The 25,845-nt window shown below is 43.6% G+C and overlaps 2 protein-coding genes across 2 annotated transcripts; both read right to left on the minus strand.

Annotated features, from left to right (window-relative positions):
* Positions 1–1,120: 1,120 nt before the first annotated feature.
* LOC110005326 (interferon-induced protein with tetratricopeptide repeats 1-like) lies at positions 1,121–8,525 on the minus strand. The gene is made up of 2 exons (XM_065956303.1): positions 8,467–8,525; positions 1,121–2,420 (listed from the first exon to the last, which is right to left on the minus strand). Exons 1-2 carry the CDS (start codon positions 8,523–8,525, stop codon positions 1,121–1,123), a joined length of 1,359 nt encoding a protein of 452 aa, XP_065812375.1.
* A 2,998-nt stretch (positions 8,526–11,523) lies between these two features.
* On the minus strand, positions 11,524–19,049 carry LOC136179471 (interferon-induced protein with tetratricopeptide repeats 1-like). Its single transcript, XM_065956304.1, has 2 exons — positions 18,937–19,049; positions 11,524–14,666 (listed from the first exon to the last, which is right to left on the minus strand). The coding sequence occupies exons 1-2, from the start codon at positions 19,047–19,049 to the stop codon at positions 13,316–13,318; spliced, it is 1,464 nt and encodes a 487-aa protein (XP_065812376.1). The 3' UTR covers positions 11,524–13,315.
* Positions 19,050–25,845: the final 6,796 nt, after the last annotated feature.

A 25,845-nucleotide genomic window follows, 5' to 3' on the forward strand; every position in this document is an offset into this window, starting at 1 on the left:
GTTTTTGTATTATGTTTATTTTGGGATTAGGGAAATGTATTAATGTGACCAACTAATGCTTCTATTTTCTTTGTTTCAGGGAGCCCTGCAGATTTCCTCTGCTGCTCTTACTGTGTGGGTTTTGTTTGTTTTCTTCGGTGTTGATTTTTGTTTCGGTATTTTGTTTCTAGTCCGCCTGGCATTATGAGCCAGTATTTGAGGCAACAGATCTATGGGGTTGCCTCAGTAGGCTGACTAGTTTATTTTTTTTTTTCGTCTTGTTTGTTTTAATTATCACCATTTCCCCAGCACAGCGTCAGGGCGGACCATCAGGGAGGGTCAAGGTAATTTTGGTTGCGAGGGCAGTTGCAGTGATATTGCATGCTTACACATAGTGTGATTATAGTTGAAGTTGCAGTGATATTGCATGCTCATACATAATGTGATTATAGTTGAAGTTGCAGTGATATTGCATGCTCATACATAATGTGATTATAGTTGAAGTTGCAGTGATATTGCATGCTCATACATAGTGTGATTATAGTTGAAGTTGCAGTGATATTGCATGCTCATACATAGTGTGATTATAGTTGAAGTTGCAGTGATATTGCATGCTTATACATAGTGTGATTAAGTTGCAGTGATATTGTGTGACTAGGAGTCTTTTTACTCCCTTGCTGTAGAAGTGTGACACTGAATTCCTCCTCAGTAAAGCATCAAAATACTCAAAGCCATACTTCCGCCTGTAAGACATTGAAATATGCGCCAATTATCTTATGGTGACTCATGAATTTTATGTTAGTTAATTTAATAAACCTTGGCACCTTTTCTCTTTAAATGTGTTTCTGTGTTTCATTTTTAACTGGTCATTTATTTGACCCCTGTGAGGGGACCTTCCAAAGTCTGAGTACCCCCGCAGGTCGGCTGTTACAATAATAAAAATAAACCTTCCTTTAATTTATTTCAAATAGTTTTGAATGACAAGAAATTAGTTTTTAGTTAGTTTTTATCCTTATTTTTTGGACGCCCTGGCAGAATTGGCCCCCTCCTGTTTTTCATTCTTCTCCAGGATTCTTTTAAATTAGTTGTTGTTTTCTTTTGCTTGGACAAAATTGTTCCCCCCAAATTTGCCTCCCTATCTTTACTGCCTTGGCTCTTGCAGGTTTCCGAAAAACTCCTCAATTTCTCTGCACATTATGCGTCTTTGTTTATTCCTCTCCAAGATTCTGATGCTGTTCTCACGGAAGGAAGATTTTTCTGGTATTGCTGCTGCCTTCATGTGATACTGTATCGACCTGTGGGAGTCATTTTGATGAAAGAATAAATGATGTGCATATTTGTTGTAAAGCATCTGTTTGTCTTCAGGTTCTGCAGGTTCATTTTCGAGCAGTTTCTGAAATATCTGCTCAGCTTTGGCCTTGCTGTGACGTGACATTGCATAGATAATTGCGAGGTCAATTTCCTTTTTGAGTGGAGTGTGAGGGTAAAGAGAGAGCAGCTCCTCGTGGAGAGCGATTGCTCTGTCCATCATGCTTTGTTCTGGATCAGGGTAATCTCTCCTTTTATAAACGATCCTCCATCTGTAGCAGAACGCAACTAATCTCTTCAGATAATGCACATCTGGATGTTCTTTCAGAACTTCCTCTGCCAAATCAACGGCCTCATCAACTGATATGTATTTTATGTAAAGGTTTAGTAAGGCCCACATGCCACTGCTACTGCAGCACAGAGTGCTCACATTTCCAGCCAACTCACGGACTTCATCTCGAATGTTTTCTCCTTCATCAGCACGTTGGTCAAGGTAGAGTGCAGCGAGGTACAAGTTCTCTGGATCCCGTTCCTTGGCTTGTCTCATTTTCTCCAAGAGGTCAGGGTCCAGCCTTGTGTCACTGAAGTTTTGGGCGTTCTTTAACCATATGACATAGCTGGTGTTCCAATCCACCATGTCCGCCTGCATCCTGGCAGCTTTCTCGTAGTAATCAACAACCAGAATCATGTCCTCTCCGAAGAACATCAGGGTCCAGGCCTTTTCAGCGCAGATCTCTGGATGGAGGTCGTCCTGGGATGGAGATGGGTATTTTTCCATCAGGGCATCAACCTTTGACAGGCAAGCCTGACTCTCCTCTAGATCTCCCAGGTGGTGGTGCAGCCAGGCCAGGTTCCCGTAGTTCACCACTAACCAAGGACCCTCATCTGCGTCTCTCAGCTTGTTGAGGGTCTCTGCAGCCTTCTGGAACAAACTGTTAGCCTCTTCATTTAACCCCAGTTTATACTGAATGAACCCCCACAGGTTGTAAATGTGGCCCAGCCATCTATTTCCCTTCTCTGTGCTGAAGTCCTCCATTTTGTCTTTCAGAAGTAAAAGTTTCGGCCTGCTGCGGTCCAGGTCCCAGGTGAAGTGGCACTGCAGGGACTCCAGTGTGGTTTGACTCTGAGCAGCACTGATGGAGAATAAAAAAACAAACATTTAAACACATCAGCAGCTAGTTTTGACTCTTGTGTTCTTGTTTGTTATGTCTTGTCTCGCAATTTCTCCTCTACTCTTCTAAACCTGAGCTGTCAATCACTTTTATTACCCTATTATATAGTCAGATAATTAAGTAAACTTCTCAGATAAATAAAAAACAGACTAAATTATTTGGTGGACATCACTGCATGGGCTCAGGAACACCTCCAGGAGACATAGTCTGTGAACACAGCTCATCTCTGGATTCACAACGTTAGCTGAAACTCTACCATACAGAGAGCAAGCTGTATATAAACCAGATCCAGAAACATTGCTGGCTTTCCTTGGGCCTGAGGTCATTTAAAATGGACTAAGTCGAAGTGGAACACTGTCCTGAGTTCTGACAATTCACAATTTGAAATCTTTTTAGAAAAAATGGACGCTGCATCCTCCGGGGCTAGAGGAGAGGGACCATCTGGCTTGTTATCAGCGCTCAGATAAAAAAAACAGCACCTGTGATGGTATAGGGGTGCATGGGTAAACTGCACATCTGTCAAGGCTCCATGAATGCTGAACCATACATAAAGGTTTTGGAGCAACATATGCTGCCAAATAGAAAACCTCTTTTCTGGGAAGGCCTTGTTTATTGCAGCAGCATAATGTCAAACCACATTCTGCACAGTGACAACAGAATGGCTCACAAGTCAAAAACCTCATTTCCACCTAGCGGTCCGGTCAGTGGTCTGCACCTCCAAGGATATTTAAACATGGCACGTTTTCTGTTTGTCCTTTATTACTGCTGTCAGACGGAAAGTGGCGGTTCTTTTAACCAATCAACGGACTGCGATTTGTCTCGCTCCAACCTTTAGGGTTGGATTGGTACACTTGGCTCCTAATATGGATCTAATGTGTTTGGATTAAATCTTTTATTGGATTTAAACTGTTGGGACTCAGTTTGATGAATTATTATGATCAGGAGAGTTCAGTAAACCTTTAAACGGTTAAAAGATGTTGTTTGTTTGTCGGTGGTCTGACAGATGGGTAGATTGTGACTGCTGTGGTGGTCTGACCTGCACACACTGGGCCGTCTGAGTAACAGGGTCAAATATGCTGGTGGATGACCGTTTATGTTTTTATAATTACCCAAAAGTAACTGGCAATTGTCTGTTTTGTCTTATTTTGTAGTCTGCAGCCCCTTCTTCCTGTGTTTTCTTCTTCTTTGGTTAGTATTATGTATCCGTTTTTCCGCCTCCCCTCTGCCCCTTTGTACGATTCCCTGTGGGAGAGTTGGGTGTCCATTGTTTTGCCTAAGTTAGAGAAACAATTAGATAAATCATCATAGAATAAATTGTTATTCCAACGATCAGAGGGAATTAGAAAAATCTATAGCTAACCTTGATGTTTTACTGTCGACTTCCCAAACACCTGACTTGTACAAAGAAAGGCTAGGACTCCATACAGAGCTTGACCTTCTTCTCACTACAGAAGCTGAATGTCTCCTCCTCCGCTCTCGTGGGTCTATGTACGAACATGCTGACAAGGCGGGTCGCCTTCTGGCCCACCAACTAAAGGCCAGATTGGCTTCCAACCAGATCACCCAGACACGAGACGAGTCAGGCTGTCTAACCTCTGACCCAGATAAGATAAACGACTTAATTAGGTCATTTTATTCTAAACTGTATACCTCCAAGTCCCCTAACGATGAAAGTCTATTATGTAATTCCTTTGATAAATTAATGTTACCGAAAGTTTTGCCTAATGACAGTCAGACACACTTCCTGAAATCAAAGAGGCCATTTGCTCAATGCCCATTGGCAATTCAACGGGCCCAGACGGGTATCCTGTAGAGTTTTTCAAACGGTTTTCTGACCTGCTTGCTCCACTCCTACTTGAAATGTTTAACCAATCATGCCACCTTGCCACCCACACTCATGCAAGCTTCTATATCTCTCATTCACAAGAAAGACAAGGACACAGCAAGCTGTGCATCCTATCGCCCAATTTCACTCCTTTCTGTTGACGTTAAAATTCTAGCTAAGGTCCTAGCCCGTCGCCTGGAGTCTATTATGCCCACAGTAATCTCAGAAGATCAGACAGGATTCATAAAGGGGAGGCACTCTTTTTCTAATGTCAGAAGGCTTCTCGGTATCATTCACACCCCGTCCTCTTCTACGGAACCTGAAGCTGTAATATCTCTCGAAGCAGAGAAGGCCTTTAACAGGGTGGAGTGGGCTTATCTCTTTTTCACTTTGCAACAGTTCGGTTTTAGTGCCAGCTTCATCTCCTGGATTAAGCTACTCTGCTCCTCCCCCTACGCATCTGTGTGTACAAACACACAGTGTTCAGAACCATTTCCTCTTTTTCGCAGCACTAGGCAAGGCTGTCCGCTCTCCTCACTGTTGTTCGCATTGAGCCGTTATCAGTTTTAAAGTTGGTCTGAGGGTTCAAAGGGATCAAAGGGGGGGGGGGGGGGGGGATATAATTATAAGGAATATATCCTTTATTAAATCTATAAACAACATTATTTCTTCTTTTATTTGCGAGAACAGGTAAAACTTTACTCCAGAGGAGCAGGTCAGTGGGAGGGCTTGGGCTACCCAATTTTATCAGCTACTATTTGGCAGCCAATGTTCACAAAATTATACTTTGGTTTATCTCACCCCAGTGCAGCTGGTGCTGATTAGAGGCTGACTCCTGCTCTCCTTCCCTCCCTAAAGCAACGCCCATCTGTAATAATCATCTTTTTATACCAGCTAGGATTGGAATGGCCTGCGCTGTCTGGGTGACTTATACGTTAATGATGTTTTTGCCAGTTTCGAACAATTACGTTCTGCATTCAATTTAAATAGCTCCGACCTTTTTCGGTATTTTCAGCTCCGTAATTTTGCTAGGACCCACTCACCGGCATTCCCTCAAGTCCCAAACCCCAGTGGCATTGATCTGGCACTCAAGGCAAGAGTCTTGCCCAAAAGTCAGGTTTCCTACCTTTATGACCTCCTGTTCACAACTAACGAGTCCGCGGTAAATAAGATCAAGGCTGATTGGGAAAACGAACTACAAATCAACCTTTCTAAGGATTTCTGGAAAAAGGAATAATAAATTAGTTAATTATTGGCAATCCTTCTTTAAACCCATCTCCGACATTTTAGGTCTAAACATCAATCCATCCCTGCATATAGCTATTTTCGGGAGGTCTCCTGACGACCTTGTCACCTCGACCACTCAGGACAATGTTATTGCTTTTGCCTCTTTGATTGCCCGCAGGAAGATCCTTCTCTCATGGAAATCTTCACAACCCCCCTCCTTCAGATATGGGCATGGTGCAATCTGAACAGCGATATTTCAGCAACTGTCACAGTTTTATTTTAACACATCAGCAAAATCCATTTTCCATTACACAATCCACCTCTTCACTGCAGCCCCTGACACCATCAGCCACAGTATTCTACAATTCTAAAATTCTACAATTCACTTAACAGACGCTTTTATCCAAAGCGACGTACATCAGAGAGTAAGTACAACATAAGCAAGGATCTAGAAAAAAGGGAACAATGTCAGTAAGAGCAAACAATCAGCTTTGAGTCTGATTGGACACACAGGTGCTGACAGGAAGTGACCAGAGGCAAAGCACAACATTGACGGCAGTTCTTGGGAGCTCTAATCAGTATAGAAACCATCTTATAAGTCATCGTTATCAAACAAAAACAATCGTCACAACCGTCATCATCAATGATATCGAAACCATCATCATTAAGTTAGTAGGTATTCATGAAAGAGCTGGGTCTTTAGCTTTTTCTTAAAGGTGCAGAGGGACTCTGCAGATCAAATGGAGTTTGGAAGTTTATTCCACCACCGGGGGGCGACAGAGGAGAAGAGTCTAGTCAGAGACTTAGGACCCTGTTGTGAAGGTTGGATCAGACGCCTTTTATTGGCAGAGCGTAGTGGGCGGGAGGGAGCGTAGACCTGGATGAGAGAGTTAAAGTAAGGAGGAGACGTTTTTGTGGCTGTTTTGTAAGCGAGCAGCAGAGTTTTAAATTTGATGCGAGCAGTAACTGGGAGCCAGTGTAAGGAGATGAACAGCGGAGTGACATGTGCTCTTTTGGGAAGGTTGAAGACCAGTCGTGCTGCTGCATTTTGTATCATTTGCAGAGGTTTGATAGTGCATGTAGGAAGACCTGCCAGTAGAGAGTTGCAATAATCGATGTGTGATATCACAAGAACCTGTACCAGGAGCTGTGTAGCGTGTTCTGACAGGTAAGGTCTGATCTTCCTGATGTTGTACAGGGCAAATCGACATGACCGGGCAATCGAAGCTACATGAACCTTAAAAGTTAGCTGGTCATCGATCATGAAACCCAGGTTCCGGGCAGACTTTGTGGGCATGAGTTTGGTTGTTCCAAGCTGGATATTGATCTGTGGTTGCATAGAGGGACTGGCTGGGATGATAAGGAGCTCAGTCTCTGAAAGATTGAGTTGAAGGTGCTGTTCATTCATCCATTTAGAGATATCAGCAAGGCATGATGAGATTCTTGCAGAGACTGTAACATCGTCTGGTGGGAATGACAGGAAGAGCTGGGTATCGTCAGCATAGCAGTGGTATGAGAAGCCATGAGAGCGGATTATTGAACCAATTGAGCTTGTGTATATGGAGAAGAGAAGGGGACCAAGCACTGACCCTTGAGGTACCCCTGTGGATAAGCTGTGCGCTTTGGACACTTCTCCCTTCCACGACACTCTATAGCAGGGGTGTCCAAAGTGCGGCCCGAGGGCCATTTGACCCGTGACTTCAAATGAAGAATCAGAAGATTTTATTGATTAAGATTGGCACGTTATCTTATTTTTCATGTTAACAAGTGCTGAACAATATTCCTAAAACAGAAAATGTTCAGTAACATGTATGTTGTTGTTTTAAATCTACAGATTTGACTATTTTCCACATTTTTTTGTAAACTATGAAAAAAAAACATATGCAAAGTTTTTGCAAACAAGCGGACTGTTGTTTAACCATTTAATGACCTGAGCTAAATGAACCATGTTACAGGCTCTGAGAAAAAAACTAATAAAGTAGAACGAAGAAATCAAAATATTTGATTCCCTTTTATGAAAGGGTTTCTTTTGATTCTGATCTACAAAGCCTTACTATTTTTTCAACTATATTTAAAAGGGTAAGAAAAAAACCTGTGGCCCGCGAGCGTTTCTAACACGACAATTTTGGCCTGCAAGAAAAAAAGTTTGGACACCCCTGCTCTATAGGATCGCCCAGAGAGGTAGGACACGAACCAGCAGAGGGCAGATCCTGAGATGCCAAGTTCAGAGAGCGTGGATAGGAGGATTTGATGGTTGACTGTGTCAAAGGCAGCAGACAGGTCTAGCAGTAATAGAACTGAGGACTGACGATTCTGTTACTGACAGTAGTGCAGTTTCAGTAGAGTGGCCCCGCTTAAAGCGTGACTGATTTGGGTCAAAAAGATCGTTTCTGGACAGGAACTCAGAGACTTGCTTAAAGACTGTGCGCTCAAGTATTTTTGACAGAAAGGGCAGAAGAGAAACCGGTCTGTAGTTTTCAACCTGGGCTGGGTTTAGTGTGGGTTTTTTGAGCAGAGGGGTGAACTGACCTTGCTTGAATGCGGTGCTTCTATCCAGCATAGAACACTCACTCAACTTCACTGGCACTGCTCTTTCCTGGTTAAAATCCTACCTCACCGACAGACAACAGTTTATCAAAATCCATCTTTAACTTGTTTTTATTAATATTAGCTTAAAGTGATACACTTGATACCCTTCTGTTTCTAAAAATGATCATCCAAAGTCCTTAATAAACTCCAATACATCCAGAACTGTGCTGCACCCCGTCTCACCCACACCCGATCCAGTGAACCCCTCACCCCTGTCCTATATATCTCCACTGGGTCCCTGTCTCGTACCGTATCCGATTCAAAATCCTGCTCCTTACACATAAAGCCCTTAACCACCAGGTCCCCTCCTATCTCACAGTTCACCCTCACACTCCTGCACGCAGCCTCCATTCTTTAAAAGCCAACCTCCTGTCTCCCCCACTTGGAACCAAGCGACGAACCCGGGGGGACAGAGCCTTCTCCATAGCTGCCCCCTCCCTCTGGAAACTCACTCCCTACACACATTCAACACTGCACTGACCCTTCTACATTCAAATCACTAATCAAAATTCACCTCTCCAAATAATCTTTTAATCTATGATTGTGATGTGTGTTCTGTATATCTGTCGCTGCACCTTTATGTTGTTTTATTTATGATTTGTGTGTAATGTTGCAGTGTCTGTTAGTCTGTCCTTACTGTTCTGATCCTTCTGTCTTTTTAACAAATGTACAGTGTCTTGAAATTGAAACTTATAAATAAAATGTATTATTATTATTTTACCCCAGACAAACAAAAAGTCACAAAAGCAACAAAGTGAGAAAAGTAAATTTATGAAACACTAAAATAATGAAGCTAAAGGGGAAGAAAAAGACTAAAAGGAAAGGGTTTGGAATTAATAAATTAAAAACATGTAAACATTCGTATGCAAGTCAGATACTCACCTCATCTTTCTACTGTTTCTTCCTCTCAGTCGTTTTCTGAAGATGACTTAGTCGAGCAGATGTTTCCTCTTGATGGTGCTCTCTGGTTACAGTCGCTCCAGCTTCAGCTCTCTAGTCTGGATGACGTGATGTGCAGCAGCAGCTTTAATTGTCTGTGATAGAGGCGTGACACTTTCCTTATCAGCAGGATGTTATGTGACTTTCCTTTCCTTTCTTAAGAATTAAAACTTAAAGTCTCAATATGTTGTCAGTTTTGGTGCACTTTGGCGCCATCAGGAGGTCTCTGAGTGCAACTGCAGTGTCATAAAAACGGTCACGCCTCCCCCTCTGACACCATGTGCATTTGTTGACAAACAAAGGGTGAGGAAGCCGGCAGAGACGCTGTGAGAAGATGAGGAACCACGCAGACTCAAAAGGTACAGTAATATTACCAGATTTTGATGGAGCCTGAGTGTCTGCAGCCCGTTGTCTAGTTTGTTTATTCAACTGTTACCATGACAACTATAGGTCGTGGATAAATGGCTACATAGATCGGTTTGTAAGGTTACAAACTTTTTGGAGACAAAAGTAAAGCTGCTAAACGTAAGACAATGATGACGTCACCGGTAATGATGCAGCTCGGAGTGACTATGGGGTTTCCTATTGCGCGAGACGCTAGCTTAACATTCAGTACATTAGCCGTTAACATTCACGACTAATGAATAACTTTATGAATATTATTCAAAACTCCACAGAACTGATACGGGATGAATCGAATATGATCAGTAACTGAAAACCACAGTTTGATTACATCTAAACAACTAAAAAAATACTATAAAATGTGTTTATCGACGGAGTGTGAATCATCATTAACTTACCTCCGACCAAGCTGTCAACGGCTCTGACCACATTCCTGACGTCATCACTCACACTGTGGTAATTCTAGAGTCTGTTGGGGATTATTCCTCTTCATTTTACTTTGTTGACTTTCAGAAACAAATTTTGGTTTTCAAAGCAATAATGTATGTGACACTTAGCAGGGCAACAACAGTGAGTGCTGTCAGATGGGGCCCCCTTAGGGAGGTTTCCTACTGTCATTTTGGGGCACTGCTTTGGTTTACATTTGTGAGCCCTGAGGGGCCCCTACTGGTCTGGGGCCCCAAGCAGTTGGGGCACACACACACAGACTCCAAAATAAACAGGCAGGAGAATAATGTAAAACTCAAAAGAAGATATAAAATGAAAAACAAGTGTTTTGGGGAAAGTCTTATGCTGTCAATATCAACCTGTTACACTGACAGAGTATGAGGTTTTTGTTTTTCAACATCGGTTTTCCTTTTATTCCAGGATTCAGCCCAAAACTTCAATTCACCATCAATGATGAGCCGGAGCCCGGAGTGGGACGGAGTCAGTACAGGAATGCAGCATATAGACAATGTGTGTTATGGAAAATCAACAGGAGAGATACAACAAGTCACAATATACATGGGTAACACTTTACAATAAGGTACATACATTTTGCATACTTACTGGGAGACGAATGGGAAACTAACCACTAGATATAATCCAGAGTGCATATGTGAAAAGGGCTCTAGGTAACCATTAGTTAACAGGTAGATTTATGTGGTTTATCCAGCTTTCATTATCCGTTAAATAATAATTCACTACTCTACAACATGTGATGAAGAAGTACTCAATATCTACCCAGTACTGAGTGGTTTTCTAATGGTTACTTGAAACTTTAATCACGTTATTTTTGCATTCCAGCATGAGCATACAAAATAAAGTTTGGGTTTGGTTCTACATTACACAAATTTTCTACCAACATAACTTGAACTGCTCTTCTGCTGTTGCTCGTTTGGAGCGACAAGTGGTTCATCCATGCCATGATTGATGGTTAGTCTTTCACTGTGCCAAGACACACATGATCAGAACATGTGCTGCTGTGAAATGTTCTTATTCTTCCTGACACAATAAGTGTATAAAAGGCTCAGACAGTAGGTGGCCTTCCTGTTAATTGCTCACGCTCCTCCTGCATGTTGATGACGTAAGCATCTCAAGCTTTTTGCTTCTGCCTTTTCCTTTTCAGTCGCTACATAACACATGACTGTTGACTCTGTTTGAACTGTCTGTATTGTTTAAAAATGATTGTATATGTATAATGGCTGAATAAAATACTCACACATACATGATCAGTTTGCCAGCGTGCGTGTGTTCGGAGAGGAGAGCGGCAGATTATAAATTCACCGTACTCTGCAACATGATGATGAATCAGTTTATGGACGCCATCTTGTAATACTCTTAGTTCACCAGCAGATGCCGCCTGTGCTAGTTGTAAACCCAGGCAGTAAAGTGTATGTGAAGTTGTTAATCTGTCTAAAGAGCTAATTTCTTTCATTTATGTTCATTGAACTCGAATATTTCTGCCAAATAACTTACTCTAATAATTGTCAGACGCTTATGATCTGACGAGGCTTAAATTTCTAGCTCCGTCCTCCCGATAGTTTAGAACTGAAGAAGGTGAAACCACTGAAACAAAAAACTTCAAGACGATTTCTTGGTGTGCACACTGTTCATTTATTGGTATAAAGCTTAAACACAGCTTGAGCAAACAGGAGCATCTTAATATATAATTTTCAGGTAACAGAAAATACATTTTCACATGAACAATGAGGACTTTAAATTTCTGAAGCGAAGCACATTCATATAAAATCCATTAATTCTAAAATCTGAAAATACAGCATTGAAAAAACACAACAGAAGCAAAATACATGATAATCACAATTCACACATTTCTTCATTAAATATTCACCATGACGACCGTGTTTTACAAAGGACGTCACACCTACCAGGAGCTAGGGTGTAAGATTTAAAGGTCACATAGTCTCCTCCTCTTCAACCAGTTAAAAAAATTCTCAGAACTTCCAAAAACATGTGTGAAGTTTCTTGTTCTAAATCCACTCTGATCCTGTATTTGATCATGCCTATAAACCCCTCTATTTCAGCCCTGCTCAGAACAGGCTGTTTCTGTGTCTGTACCTTTAAATATGTAAATGAGCTGTGTCTGACCACGCCCTGTCTCTGGAAGGGCTTGGGTGTACTTGGTCTTTCTCGCTCCATGTCCTATTGTTTACGGTAAGAAGGCAGACTCAGAGGGCAGAACAAACACCTAGCTGTGGGAGTGTCACCCACCTGGGGGAGGGGCTACTGCCCTTTGTGATGTCATGAAGGGAACTCCGTCCTGAATTAGTAAGACATTCCCAACTCTCTCGCTCTCTCTCTCTCCCCTGTTTCTAACTCTATTTACTGTCCTATCTCTAAATAAACGCATAAAGCCCAAAAATAAAAATAATTAAGAAAATATATATATATATTTTTTTTAACCAGGAAAAAGTCTCATTGAGATTAAAAATCTCTTTTACAAGAGCATCCTGGCCAAGACAGGCAGCAGCACAATTACAGGGTTTCAGACATAAAACACTTAACAACAATGGACATAAATACAGGAATCACAAAAAGAACCAGTTCACCAGAATCTGTCATAAGTCATGAGCAACAAAGCGATCAAAAAGGACAATACGAGTTAGCTAAAAAATCTACAGTTAGATATTTCTGCCTCCAGATCATTAAGACCACCTTTAAAAACATTCAAGGAAACCAGCTCCCGAAGACTTAGAGTATCTTGCAACCGATTCCAAGAAGAGGGAGCAGCATACTTGAACGCCCTTTTTCCTAATTCCGTACGGGCTTTAGGGATGGTAAGAAGGTGAAGATGGTAACTTCCATTACTTTATATGTAGCTCTGTAGGTAGGATGGAAGCAGACCGAGAATACCCTTATAAATAAAAATGCCAGTGATTTAGTCTACGTGCAGACAAGGCAGTCCAACCAACCCGAGCATACAAGGAGCAGTGGTGAGTAAGGGCTTTTAGATTGGTGATAAACCTCAGTGCCCCATGGTAGACAGTATCCAACGCATGTAGGCTTTGCCAGGATGCGTGCACGTAAAGAGCATCGCCATAGTTTAGCACTGACATAAAAGTGGCAGCAACAAGTGTTTTTTTGGCCTTAAATGAAAAGCAAGACTTAATTCTAAAATAAAATCCTAATTTTAACTTGAGTTTTTTTTAACCTATTGTTAAATGTGAGACTTAAAAGAGAAAATAATAAAAGTAAACCTTCCTTTAATTTATTTCAAATAGTTTTGTATGGCAAGACATTTGTTTTTAGTTAGTTTTTATCCTTATTTTTTGGACGCCCTGGCAGAATTGGCCCCCTCCTGTTTTTCATTCTTCTCCAGGATTCTGTTGCTCTTTATTACCACGTGTGAAAGCAATACGCCTTTGTAGAATTATTATTTTTTTTTTTTTGCTTGGACAAAATTGTCCCCCCTAAATTTGCCTCCCCATCTGGACTTCCTTGGCTCTTGCAGATTTCTGAGAAACTCCTCTATTTCTCTGCACATTATGCCTCTGTCTTTAGTCTCCTCCAGGATTCTGATGCTGTTCTCACGGCTGAAGGATATTTCTGGTATTGCTGCTGCCTTCATGTGATACTGTGTCGATCTGTGGGAGTCATTTAGATTAAAGTATAAATGATTTGCATATTTGTTGTATAGCATCTGTTTGTCTTCAGGTTCTGCAGGTTCATTTTTGAGCAGTTTCTGAAATATCTGCTCAGCTTTGGCCTTGCTGTGATGTGACTTTGCATAGATAGTTGCGAGGTCTGTTTCGTTTCTGAGTGAAGAGTGAGGGTAAAGAGAGAGCAGCTCCTCGTGGAGAGTGATTGCTCTGTCCATCATGCTTTGTTCTGGGGAACTACTGCTTTTATAAATGATCCTCCATCTGTAGCAGAGCGCAACTAATTTCTTCAGATAACACACATCTGGATGTTCTTTCAGAACTTTCTCTGCCAAATCAACGGCCTCATCAACTGATATGTATTTTATGTAAAGGTTTAGTAAGGCCCACATGCCACTGCCACTGCAGCACAGAGTGCTCACATTTCCAGCCAACTCACGGACTTCATCTCGAATGTTTTCTCCTTCATCAGCACGTTGGTCAAGGTAGAGCGCAGCGAGGTACAAGTTCTCTGGATCCCGTTCCTTGGCTTGTCTCATTTTCTCCAAGAGGTCAGGGTCCAGCCTTGGGTCACTGAAGTTTTGGGCGTTCTTTAACCATATGACATAGCTGGTGTTCCAATCCACCATGTCCGGCTGCATCCTGGCAGCTTTCTCGTAGTAATCAACAACCAGCTTCTTATCCTCTCCGAAGAACGTCAGGGTCCAGGCCTTTTCAGCGCAGATCTCTGGATGGAGGTCGTCCTGTGATGGAGATGGGTATTTTTCCATCAGGGCATCAACCTTTGACAGGTAAGCCTGACTCTCTGCTTGATCTCCCAGGTGGTGGTGCAGCCAGGCCAGGTTCCCGTAGTTCACCACTAACCAAGCACCCTCATCTGCATCTCTCAGCTTGTTGAGGGTCTCTGCAGCTTTATGGAACAAACTGTTAGCCTCTTCATTTAACCCCATCTTATACTGAATGAACCCCCACAGGTTGTAAATGTGGCCCAGCCATCTATTTCCCTCCTCTGTGCTGAAGTCCTCCATCTTGTCTGTGAGACGTAAAAGTTTCGGCCTGCTGCGGTCCAGGTCCCAGGTGAAATGGCACTGCAGGGACTCCAGTGTGGTTTGACTCTGAGCAGCACTGATGGAGAATACAAAAACAAACATTTAAACACATCAGCAGCTAGTTTTTTGCTTTGAAGTGTGCTATGTTTGGATGTTTACTGTTCATCTCCCATGAAGAAAATAAGATGTTTTAAAGGAGCAATATGTAACTCAGACACCTAGTATTTAAATGAGTACTGCAGTTAAAATTCTAAACATTGTATGGTCACAAATTAGACGACACTTTGGGTGGCTTTCCCTCCCTAAAGCAACGCCCATACGTAATAATCACCTTTTTATACCAGCTAGGATTGACCCACGATTTACATCTTTGGAGAGGAATGGCCTGCGCTGTCTGGGTGACTTATACATTAATGATGTTTTTGCCAGTTTCGAACAATTACGTTCTGCATTCAATTTAAATAGCTCCGACTTTTTTTTTTATATTTTCAGCTCCGTGATGTTGCTAGGACCCACTCACCGGCATTCCCTCAAGTTCCAAACTCCAGTGGCATTGATCTGGCACTCAAGGCAAGAGTCTTGCCCAAAGGTCAGGTTTCCTACCTTTATGACCTCCTGTTCACAACTAACGAGTCTGCGGTAAATAAGATCAAGGCTGATTGGGAAATCGAATTACAAACCAACCTTTCTGAGGATTTCTGGAAAAATCTCTTGGGTCTGTTAATTCATCTAACACTAACACCTCCAGTCTGGTTAAGAAGGCTCTTCAACGCCTCTTTTTCCTGAGGACACTGAATAGACACCACCAGTCTTCAGCTGTACCGATGAACTTCTACCGCTGTGTGATCGAGAGCATCCTGACCAGCAGTGTCACAGTCTGGTACGGAAACTGCTCTGTCACAGACCGTAAGGCGCTACAGCGGGTGGTAAAAACCGCCCAGCGTATCACAAGGTGTCCACTTCCTGTCATTGAGGACGTCCAAAAAAAACGCTGTCCGCGGCGACCTCACAGGATGCTGTGAGGTCGCCGCGGACACCCTGCCCACAGACTGTTTACCCTCCTGCCCTCCGGTAGGCGCTTCAGAAGCCTCCGGACCAGAACCAGCAGACTGATCATTTAGTCTATGGCGCTGCGCGAGTTGCGACTAGCAGTAGTGGTCTGTCTTTATTCGTCTGTTTTCTAATGTCGTCAGTGTATAATCGACCAGAAACAACCTGATTTATAGCTCACTGCTCGTCCCGGACCAGATATGATCACTGGCAAATTTCTTAAAGTATGTGCAGATCAGTTATGTGATGTTTTTACAGATCTTTTCAACTTGTCATTTACTGTGCACAAGGTCCCCAAGCTGTGGAAGGATTCTATTGTTGTACCTGTGGCTAAGAACAAATCTCCCAAAGAGCTAAATGACCTGAGGGATGTGGCTCTGACTTCAGTAGTAATGTAGACTTTTGAACAATTGGTCAAAAGAGTTCTGACCAATCATGTTCAGGGCCTGCTTGACCCGATGCACTTTGCATATCAGTCAAACAGAGGTGTGGCTGATGCCACTATTACTCTATTTAACTATTCATATAAACATCTCGAGGGTATAAAAACACATGCAAGGCTTTTATTTGTAGATTTCTCCTCAGCTTTTAATACAATCCAACCCCACATTTTAGAAAAGAAACTGCTGTCCCATTTTAACCTTGATGCTGGGTTGGTGAAATGGATCTTGAACTTTTTAACTTGCAGGCCTCAGGCAGTCAGGGCAAATGGTGCCCTATCCGAGAAGTGGCTGTCATCCACAGGCTCACCACAGGGGTGTGTCCTGTCCCCTTTATTGTATATTTTATATACAAATGACTGTAGGAGCACCTATGACAACAGGCATCTCCTGAAGTTTGCAGACGATACTGTTCTAATCAGTCTGCTCCAGGATGGAGACGTCGATCACGGGCCTGTTGTGAAGGACTTTGTGGAGTGGTGCGACCGCCACTTCTTAAAGATCAATGTCAAAAAAACAAAAGAGATGGTCATTGATTTTCGGAAAATCTCCCACTCAACCTTCCCGCCTATGATCAAAGGTACACCTGTGGAGAATGTTGAGTGTTACAAGTACCTGGGCACTGTGATTGACAAGAACACAGATGCAATCTGCAAAAAGGGCTTTCAGAGACTCTACTTTCTGCGCAGAATGAACACTTTTAATGTGGACAAGACACTGATGGTTTTATTCTACCGCTCTTTTATAGAGTCAATTTTAACCTTTTGTTTTATCTCATGGTATGGTAACCTTTCTGTTCAGAACAAAAATCGTCTTTCCAATATTGTCAATACAGCCAGTAAAATAATCGGCGCTCAGCAGCTTTCATTGTCAGAAATCTGGAACAGATAAGTTGTTAGAAAAGCAAAGTCTATCTTGTCCAGCTCTGACCATCCTCTCTTAGAGGAATTTGTTCTTCTCCCCTCAGGTCGGAGGTACAGGCTGCCCAGGGCTAAGGCAAACAGATCTAAATTTTCATATGTTCCTCTTGCAATTAATGCTCTTAATCTTCTTTAAATCCTTGACTGCACTTTCAAGCAGAGCAAGCACATGTATTTATTTATACCATTTGAGTGAAACTTCTCAACGAACAGTGAGTTTTTATATTTTATATTTCTTGGTTGTATTTCATCACGTTGTGTTGCTCAACTTATGTCTGTTTATCTGTCGTGTTTTTGTGTCCACTGTTGCAAATCAAATTTCCCTTCCAGGGACAATAAAGATCTGAACTGAACTGAAGAACAGCTTTTTCCCCAGAGCTGTCTCTCTACTGAACTCCGCCCCCCTTTCCCCTGCACATCACCTCACACCCATCGTCCCCCCACCACTCCTCCTGGTCATACACACACATCTCTCATCCACCTGTATTATTATATAGTATGTTCATATCACCTCAATAAGTTATCGACCTGTACAATATGTCCATATTCTGTATATTATCTGTAATCTAGTATAGCATGCTCACTGCACCTTAATCTGTATATTATAATCCTAAAAATATCCTTATATTTATAGTATTTATTTATATTCATAGCATCCCATTAATCCAGCCATATATACCCAATAATTCACTTTTTCTGTAAATTTTGTAATTACTGTACATAACACAGATTCTTGCACTTTCTGCTTGTTGCACTTCTGGTGAGATGCCAAACCTCATTTCGTTACTCTATACTTGTATATGTGTAATGACAATAAAGTTGGATCTCATCTCATCATCTCATCTTCTAGCTGTGCTAGGCTGTCTCTCATCCAGTTTAAAGTGCTCCACAGACTTCATTACAGCAAATATAAACTCTCCAGAATATTTCCAGATACAATCGATGAAACTTGTGGTAGATGCTCCCAGGCTCCTTGCAACCTGACTCACATGTTTTGGTCCTGTTCTAAATTAGTTAATTATTGGCAATCCTTCTTTAAGCCCATCTCCGACATTTTAGGTCTAAACATCAATCCATCCCTGCATATAGCTATTTTCGGGAGGTCTCCTGACGACCTTGTCACCTCGACCACTCAGGACAATGTTATTGCTTTTGCCTCTTTGATTGCCCGCAGGAAGATCCTTCTCTCATGGAAATCTTCACAACCCCCCTCCTTCAAAGCATGGCTGCACGATGTCTTATTTCTCCTTAAGTTAGAGAAAATTAAATTCACTCTTAGAGGGTGCTCTGATAGGTTTTACACTCACTGGAGACCTCTGCTTCAAAATTTAGAGAAACTTTCACCTGACGAGGTATTATAGTAGTACACCATCGCCTGCCGATACCGATCCTTCCCTCTCGTGCTTTATCTTTTCATTTTACACAACGTCCTGATTTCTATTGAACCAGTGGGGTTGTTTGTTCTTAACATGTACTTCCTGTGCAGAGGTTTACGCAAAGGCCTCAGAGGATTAACAGGATATGGGCTTGGTGCAATCTGAACAGCGATATTTCAGCAACTGTCACAGTTTTATTTTAACACATCAGCAAAATACATTTTCCATTACACAATGCACCTCTTCACTGCAGCCCCTGACACCATCAGCCACAGTATTCTTCTATCCAGCTTAGAACACTCACTCAACTTCACTGGCACTGCTCTTTCCTGGTTAAAATCCTACCTCACCGACAGACAACAGTTTATCAAAATCCATCTTTAACTTGTTTTTATTAATATTAGCTTAATGTGATACACTTGATACCCTTCTGTTTCTAAAAATGATCATCCAAAGTCCTTAATAAACTCCAATACATCCAGAACTGTGCTGCACCCCGTCTCACCCACACCCGATCCAGTGAACCCCTCACCCCTGTCCTACATATCTCCACTGGGTACCTGTCTCGTACCGTATCCAATTCAAAATCCTGCTCCTTACACATAAAGCCCTTAACCACCAGGTCCCCTCCTATCTCACAGTTCACCCTCACACTCCTGCACGCAGCCTCCATTCTTTAAAAGCCGACCTCCTGTCTCCCCCACTTAGAACCAAGCAACGAACCTGGGGGGACAGAGCCTTCTCCATAGCTGCCCCCTCCCTCTGGAAACTCACTCCCTACACACATTCAACACTGCACTGACCCTTCTACATTCAAATCACTAATCAAAACTCACCTCTCCAAATAAGCTTTTAATCTATGATTGTGATGTGTGATCTGTTTATCTGTCGCTGCACCTTCATGTTGTTTTATTTATGATTTGTGTGTAATGTTGTAATGTCTGTTAGTCTGTCCTTACTGTTCTGATCCTTCTGTCTTTTTAACAAATGTACAGTGTCTTGAAATTGAAACTTATAAATAAAATGTATTATTATTATTTTACCCCAGACAAACAAAATGTCACAAAAGCAACAAAGTGAGAAAAGTAAACGTATGAAACACTAAAATAATGAAGCTAAAGGGGAAGAAAAAGACTAAAAGGAAAGGGTTTGGAATTAATAAATTAAAAACATGTAAACATTCGTATGCAAGTCAGATACTCACCTCATCTTTCTACTGTTTCTTCCTCTCAGTCGTTTTCTGAAGATGACTTAGTCGAGCAGATGTTTCCTCTTGATGTTGCTCTCTGGTTACAGTCACTCCAGGTTTAGCTCTCTAGTGTGGATGATGTGATGATGCAGTAGCAGCAGCTTTAAATGTCCGTGATAGAGGCGTGACACTTTCCTTATCAGCAGGATGTTATGTGACTTTCATTTCTTCATTTCTTAAGAATTAAAAGTTAAAGCCTCAATATGTTGCAGGGCTCTCAAGTGTGACTGTGTGTGTGTGTGTGTGTGTGTGTGTGTGTGTGTGTGTGTGTGTGTGTGTGTGTGTGTGTGTGTGTGTGTGTGTGTGTGTGTGTGTGTGTGTGTGTGTGTGTGTGTGTGTGTGTGTGTGTGTGTGTGTGCGGTGTGTGTGTGATTATGGTTAGTGTTGTTTATTGTAGGTGTTTGATCAGAAACGCCAGTGCTGCCTGCTGCAATAGCTGCACCTCCTGAGGTGTGATGTCTCCAGCCTCAAGGAGCCTGTTGAGGGTAGCTCTGGTGGTGAAGCCAACATTCAGCTTTTCTCCTATCAGAGAGAGAAAAGAAAGTAAAAAGTAAAAGTAAAAGTAGTTCAAACAATATCTATGGGTTTTACCCATAGACTACATGTACATTTTATGCCCTTTCCATCACATCAGAGATCTCACTCAACTCATAACAACAATCTTCACAAAAAAAGTGTATTTTTGGACAATGAGCATACAGGTTTATCTCCTTATGAGACTTGAAAGCATTACCTGGCAGTTGGTTTAGTGTCATTGTAGAGGATGTCATGGACTTGTCGGCCCTGTAGTGCTATCGGCTTCATGAACCTTGCACACAGTTTCAAGATGAACTTCGTCATCTGCAAAATTGTAGTTCATAAAAGATTTCCATGTATTACTCGAAAAAGGACATATCAGCCAATGAAAAAATAGGCAGACATACTGGGCAGCAGGATAGCCCAACCTTTCCATTTTACCTCTCCATGGAGCAGGAAGATGGAGGACTTTTCTCTCTGGAGTAGAAGGTTCAGTGTGGAGAAAATTGGCAGCGTTGCTTGAAAGAAGAGGAGATAGACTTCTGTCAGGGGGTTGGAAAATGCATCCACCAGGCTTAACCATCGCACTGAAATGTGCAGCAGCATTTCCATGTACTCGCTCCCATGGAAGTCACAAAATTCTGTAAAATATATATAACATCAATAGCAAACAAATAAAAAATGTTGCAATGCATTTTGTTTTATAACACTAGAGCTGGTTGAATCACAAACCTGCCAGGTAACCTTTACGGTTGGTGCTGCCCTTAAACCAGTACCCAACATCCACAGTCAGATCCTCTGGATCAAATCCGGATATCTGCAAAACATGAAATCAAAGATTTATTACAACACTATACAGCAAACATTTTTACTTGGCATTGGACTTAACAGATTGGTAATATTAAGTGTAAATGTTTGAACTTACTTCCAAAAACCTCTGCCCTGCATGTTTGGCAGTGTTGTGAATAATATGGCAGGGGCATCCATGTATGTAAATACTGCCATTTTCCCTCAGCAGTTGAGTTTAGAGCCGTTTCTTTGGTTCGATGTCCCTTGCCTTCTACATGCCTGCCTACGTCCCTCATGCCTTGATGGGCACAGGAGTTCTCTTGCCTGCAGATAGAGCACCAGTAGTAGGAGCTGGTAGTTCCGATTGTGAAGAATGGCCATTGGGTTGACCATTCAAGGAACACCTATAGGTGGCCGCTCCACATACTCCTCTCTTTTTCCCTTTTTCCAGTGGCTTCTCCACTGTCTACTCTATGGTGTCCTCCACCATCTCTTTCACTGACTCTTCCCCTACTGACACCCTAGCTGTCTCCTCCACTGCCTCCTCCTTCATTTCTTCCACTGCCTCCTCCACAGTCTCCTCCACTGCCTCATCTACTGCCTCCACTATTGCCTTCTCCACAGTCTCCTCCTCTGACCTGGCTGCCTTTTTAGGGAGCTGACCCTTCAGAGCGAAGCATGAAAGAATGCTCATTTGCCTCTTCCCTGACATCTTTGAAACAGACAAAGTTATTATTAATACTATGCATGGCCAGGATATAAAATATAATGAAATATTATGATTAAAAGTGGCCGACTGACTAAAATTGACTTTGCATTTGACATTTCATTTTCTGTATCTGCACAAAAATGGTCCAGCCTATTTCAAAATATGACTAGGCCAGGGCCCGTATTCACAAAGAATCTTTAGGCACATGAGTGACTTAAAAAAAACATCCAAATTGCAAGGGAATAATTGTGCTTCTGTTTCAATAGCCCACGTCAGCAACAACAATTAGATAGCCTATATGTGAAAAGGCATAGCCTATTCGATAATTAAATGAAAATACTTTCATGCAAAGTGTCAGCGTACGAATGCATGTAGAAGTGTCCCTAGAGAGTTATCGTAGCTGCTGTAAAGCAGTTGTTGTTGTTGTTATCCTGTTTGCGGTACACAGGTTTGTGTGTAATAAAGTGGAAGCCGTAGATAAAGAAGCTCTCCGCCTATGTGCCGTTTATTGTTTTCTCATTAAGTGTATCCGGTCCGACGAACCCAGAAAGCTCTGTTACATTGGTGGCAGCGGTGGTTCTTTCTGTCGGTTACCGGTTAATCTTTGTTTTGCCGTGCCGTCTACGTTCACGCTGCCGTTCATTAGCTTAGCTTCCTCAGTATAGCTAGCCCGCTAACCTGTTGAGCAGCGTAACGTTACTAAGTAACGGACATGTGGTGCGGTTATGACGACCCTTTGAAACCCGGCACGTGGAGAATTACCGGCAGTTCGCCCGGCAGAGATGTTTGTGTTGACCTGCCTACTCCTTTTGCCGACGATGGAAACCAGAGTTTCCTTGGCTGGGTGAGACAGTTGGAGGTGGCGGTCAGAGCGGCCCTGGGCTGCGGCAGCGACTATAATGATGAGCTGGTGGCCATCCTCCCCACCCGACTGTGCAAATCGGCGTTTCTGCTGTGGGACAGCCTTCCTGAAGCAGTTAAGTCGGACTATGCTGCTGTTAAAGAGAGATTGGGGATAGCTTTTGGGCAGAGACAGTATATGGACCGCTTCAGAGCTAACTTATCTGCTCGAGCATGAGCTCCCGGGGAGACCTTGGAGTTGTATGCAGCTGATGTGAGCCGGCTCGTCGCGGAGGCGTTCCCGGATTATGGGGCCGTTGCACGGAGAGAGGAGAAGTTTCGTCGCTTCCTTGCTGGCCTGGATCCGGTGCTGAAAGCCAAGTGTCTTGAGCAGGGTGCTACGGATTTGGAGGAAGCTTTGACCATTGCGAAGTGTTGGGAAAATGCCAGAGAGAATGTGTGAGTACCTATCTGGTCACCCAGCTACCTGTAGGAACTTCAACTGTGCAGTCTGTGTCAGTGACGGATAATCTGCAGCGAGCTGTAAATAAATTGACAGATGAGATGTGCTTCATGAGGATGGAAATGAAAGAGATTTGTGATGAAAATCAAAGACTGAGAGCTGGGAAAAATGATAGACGAGAGCAATTGTTCCGCTCACCTTCAAGGGGACGCTGCAGCTGCACCTGTGGTGAGTGGGGATGCCAGTCAAACTTTAGACCGCCCCACTTCTTATGTAAGGGGGGTGGTTGAAGGAACTGAAGTGGCTGTGCTGGTGGACCCTGGGGCCACTGTGTCATTGATCAGTGAGAGCATTCGCATGTCTGTCCCTGCCCTGCGGAGCACGCCCCTGAGGAAGAATTACATTGACTCTCGTGCAGTAAATGAACAAATGCTGGATACGCTTGTACCTGGCTGCTGTAATGTGTCCCGAGCTGATGTGGTGACCATTCCCCGCTTGAGCGAAGCCTTGGTGCCAGGCAACGTCCGTTACCCCACGGGGGCCAGCGTTCCCACTGCAGGCCTTGACGGCTATTTGGAGCCCAACATTCCTGAGATGACTGGACTGGTGGTAGCTCACACAGTGACCAGGGTGAAAGATGGTGTGACTGTGGCTCGTGTCCTCAAGCCCACTGGTAGAGCTTTTGAGCTTAAACAGGGTCTTCACTTGGGTGAATTCTACCCAGTTCAGGAGACTGACGTGACACCACTTGTTCCCCCCTGTAACTGAGTGATGTTGATGACAGCCTTGATGCCCTCTCCGGCTCTTCCTGGTTCAGCACCCTCGACTTCTCTAACGGCTACTGGCAGGTGGAGGTGGTTGAGGACCGTGAAAAGACCGCCTTCACAACTGGCCGTGGCTTGTACCAATGGAGGGCCATGCCAATGGGTCCGACTAATTCACCAGCCACCTTCCAGCGCATGATGGAGCTGATCCTCAGAGGTCTGCCATGGCACATCTGCATAGTGTATCTGGATGATATATTGATATACAGTCGCACATTCAGGGACCACCTCGCCAACCTGGAGGAGGTCTTGACCAGGATAAAGTCCGCGGGCCTGAAGCTAAATCCTGGCAAGTGCCACTTTGCCAGGGATCACGTGGTGTTAAAGCCGCTCTCCTTCTGAGGTTAGAGCTTTTGTGGGTCTCTGTTTATATTACAGGCAATTTGTGAAGAATTTTTCACAATTTGCAGCCCCACTTAACCGCTTCGCTGGGAAAAATTCTTCTCCAGTGGTCACATTGCCCAGCTTTGCACTCCCGTTCAAAGTCTATACGGATGCATCTAAGGACTCTGTTGGGGGCGGTGTTGGCACAGGATGTGGACGGCTTGGAAAGGGTCATTGTCTATGCCAGCCAGGCTCTCACGCATGCACAGAAGCGCTGGTCCACCTTTGAAGCTGTGGGAGCTGTGGGCCGTGGTGTGGGCTGTGCATGAGTTTAGACATTATGTGGGACTGTCTGCCTTTACAATTGTGACTGATCATCGCCCATTGCTGGGGCTCAGGCACATGGCCATTGATAATAACCCCACAGGACGGAGGGGTCGCTGGGTGCTGGAGTTGGACCCTTTCAACTGGACCATTATGCACAAGAACGGCCCTAGCCATAAAAATGCGGACGCTCTTTCTCGCAGGCCCGTTTCCTCTGGCTCTGTTGGGGCGACAACAGACCACGTTGTGGGCTCAGTGGACTGCTCTCCGGTCTCACCAGGAACATAATCTGACCTACAGACTGCTTATTCTCTCTGCTGCACTAACTCCGAACTGCAGGTTCATGTCAAGACATCCCATGGGGGGATCTCTGGTTGACTGCCCTCTGCAACGGGTGGCAGCAGATATTCTGGAACTGCCTGTGACATCTCGGGGGAATAGGTACGTGCTGGTTGTGGAGGATTATTTTACTAAATTTGTTAATGTGTACGCCCTTCCAAACCAGACTGCTCACACGGTTGCTCACTGTCTTTTTGAGGATTATGTTTTGGTGCATGGAGTCCCTGAGGTCCTGCACACCAACCAAGGCCGCCAGTTTGAGGCGGACGTGATTCAGGGTCTCTGTCAGATGTTGGGGATCAAGAAAACATGCACCATGGCATACAATCCGAAGTCGGAAGGAATGGTGGAACGCCATAATTTGTGCTCTGATTGACCAGCATGCTAAGATGTTGCTCTCTCGTGGGGGCAAATGGGACAGTTATGTAAAACAGGTCGCTTTTGCATACGTGGTATGCATGGTTGGGAGGCGCGTGTCCCTGCTGATGTGCTTGTGCCTGGTGTTGTTTCAGACTCTCGGGGGGCTGGATCTCTGCCATGGTATGTGTCATCCATGGTGGATGGACTGAAGGCTGCTTTCTCAGTCGCCAGGCTCAATGCTGCAGAGGCTCATGAGAGAAAAAAACTGTATTATGACGCTGATGTTTGCCACCGTGCCTATGAGGCGGGCGAGATGGTGTGGTTGAATAATCCCACTGAGAAGTTCACGAAGCTGGCACCACATTGGAAGGGCCCATACCGGGTCATGGAGGCGTTGGCGTCTGGAGGTGAGGCTGCACTGACTTACCGCATCAGCAACCCTCTGGACTCTCTGGAGAGGACTCAGGTGGTTCACCATGACAGGCTGAAACATTATACTTTACCAGTGCCTACAGGGACTGTTCCCCTCCTACCCTTAAAGTATCTCCTCTTTTGGGGGTTTCGCCACTCCCGTTGTCGCCACAAATGGTTGAGCAACAATTGGCTGGGGGTGTGGACATCAGTCTGTATGGGGAGTTTTCAGGGCCTGAACGCAGGGGGCGTGTCCTGCGACCACCTTCACGTCTTCAGGATTTTGTGAGGTTCCGAGTTTGATGCTTGGTGTTTGTTTCC

The sequence above is a fragment of the Labrus bergylta genome, chromosome 6, assembly GCF_963930695.1.
Source record: "Labrus bergylta chromosome 6, fLabBer1.1, whole genome shotgun sequence".
Lineage (NCBI taxonomy): Eukaryota > Metazoa > Chordata > Actinopteri > Labriformes > Labridae > Labrus > Labrus bergylta.

Bases quoted from the DNA above. Each gene is read 5' to 3' on its own strand.
- LOC110005326 (XM_065956303.1), bottom strand. From the start codon at position 8,525: ATGGAGAAGGCTCTGTCCCCCCGGGTTCGTCGCTTGGTTCCAAGTGGG. The intron at 2,421-8,466 runs GTTGGCTTTTAA...ATTCTCCATCAG, and splicing joins CCAAGTGGGGGAGACAGGAG to TGCTGCTCAGAGTCAAACCA.
- LOC136179471 (XM_065956304.1), bottom strand. From the start codon at position 19,049: ATGGAGGCTGCGTGCAGGAGTGTGAGGGTGAACTGTGAGATAGGAGGG. The intron at 14,667-18,936 runs GTACCCAGTGGA...ATTCTCCATCAG, and splicing joins TTGGATACGGTACGAGACAG to TGCTGCTCAGAGTCAAACCA.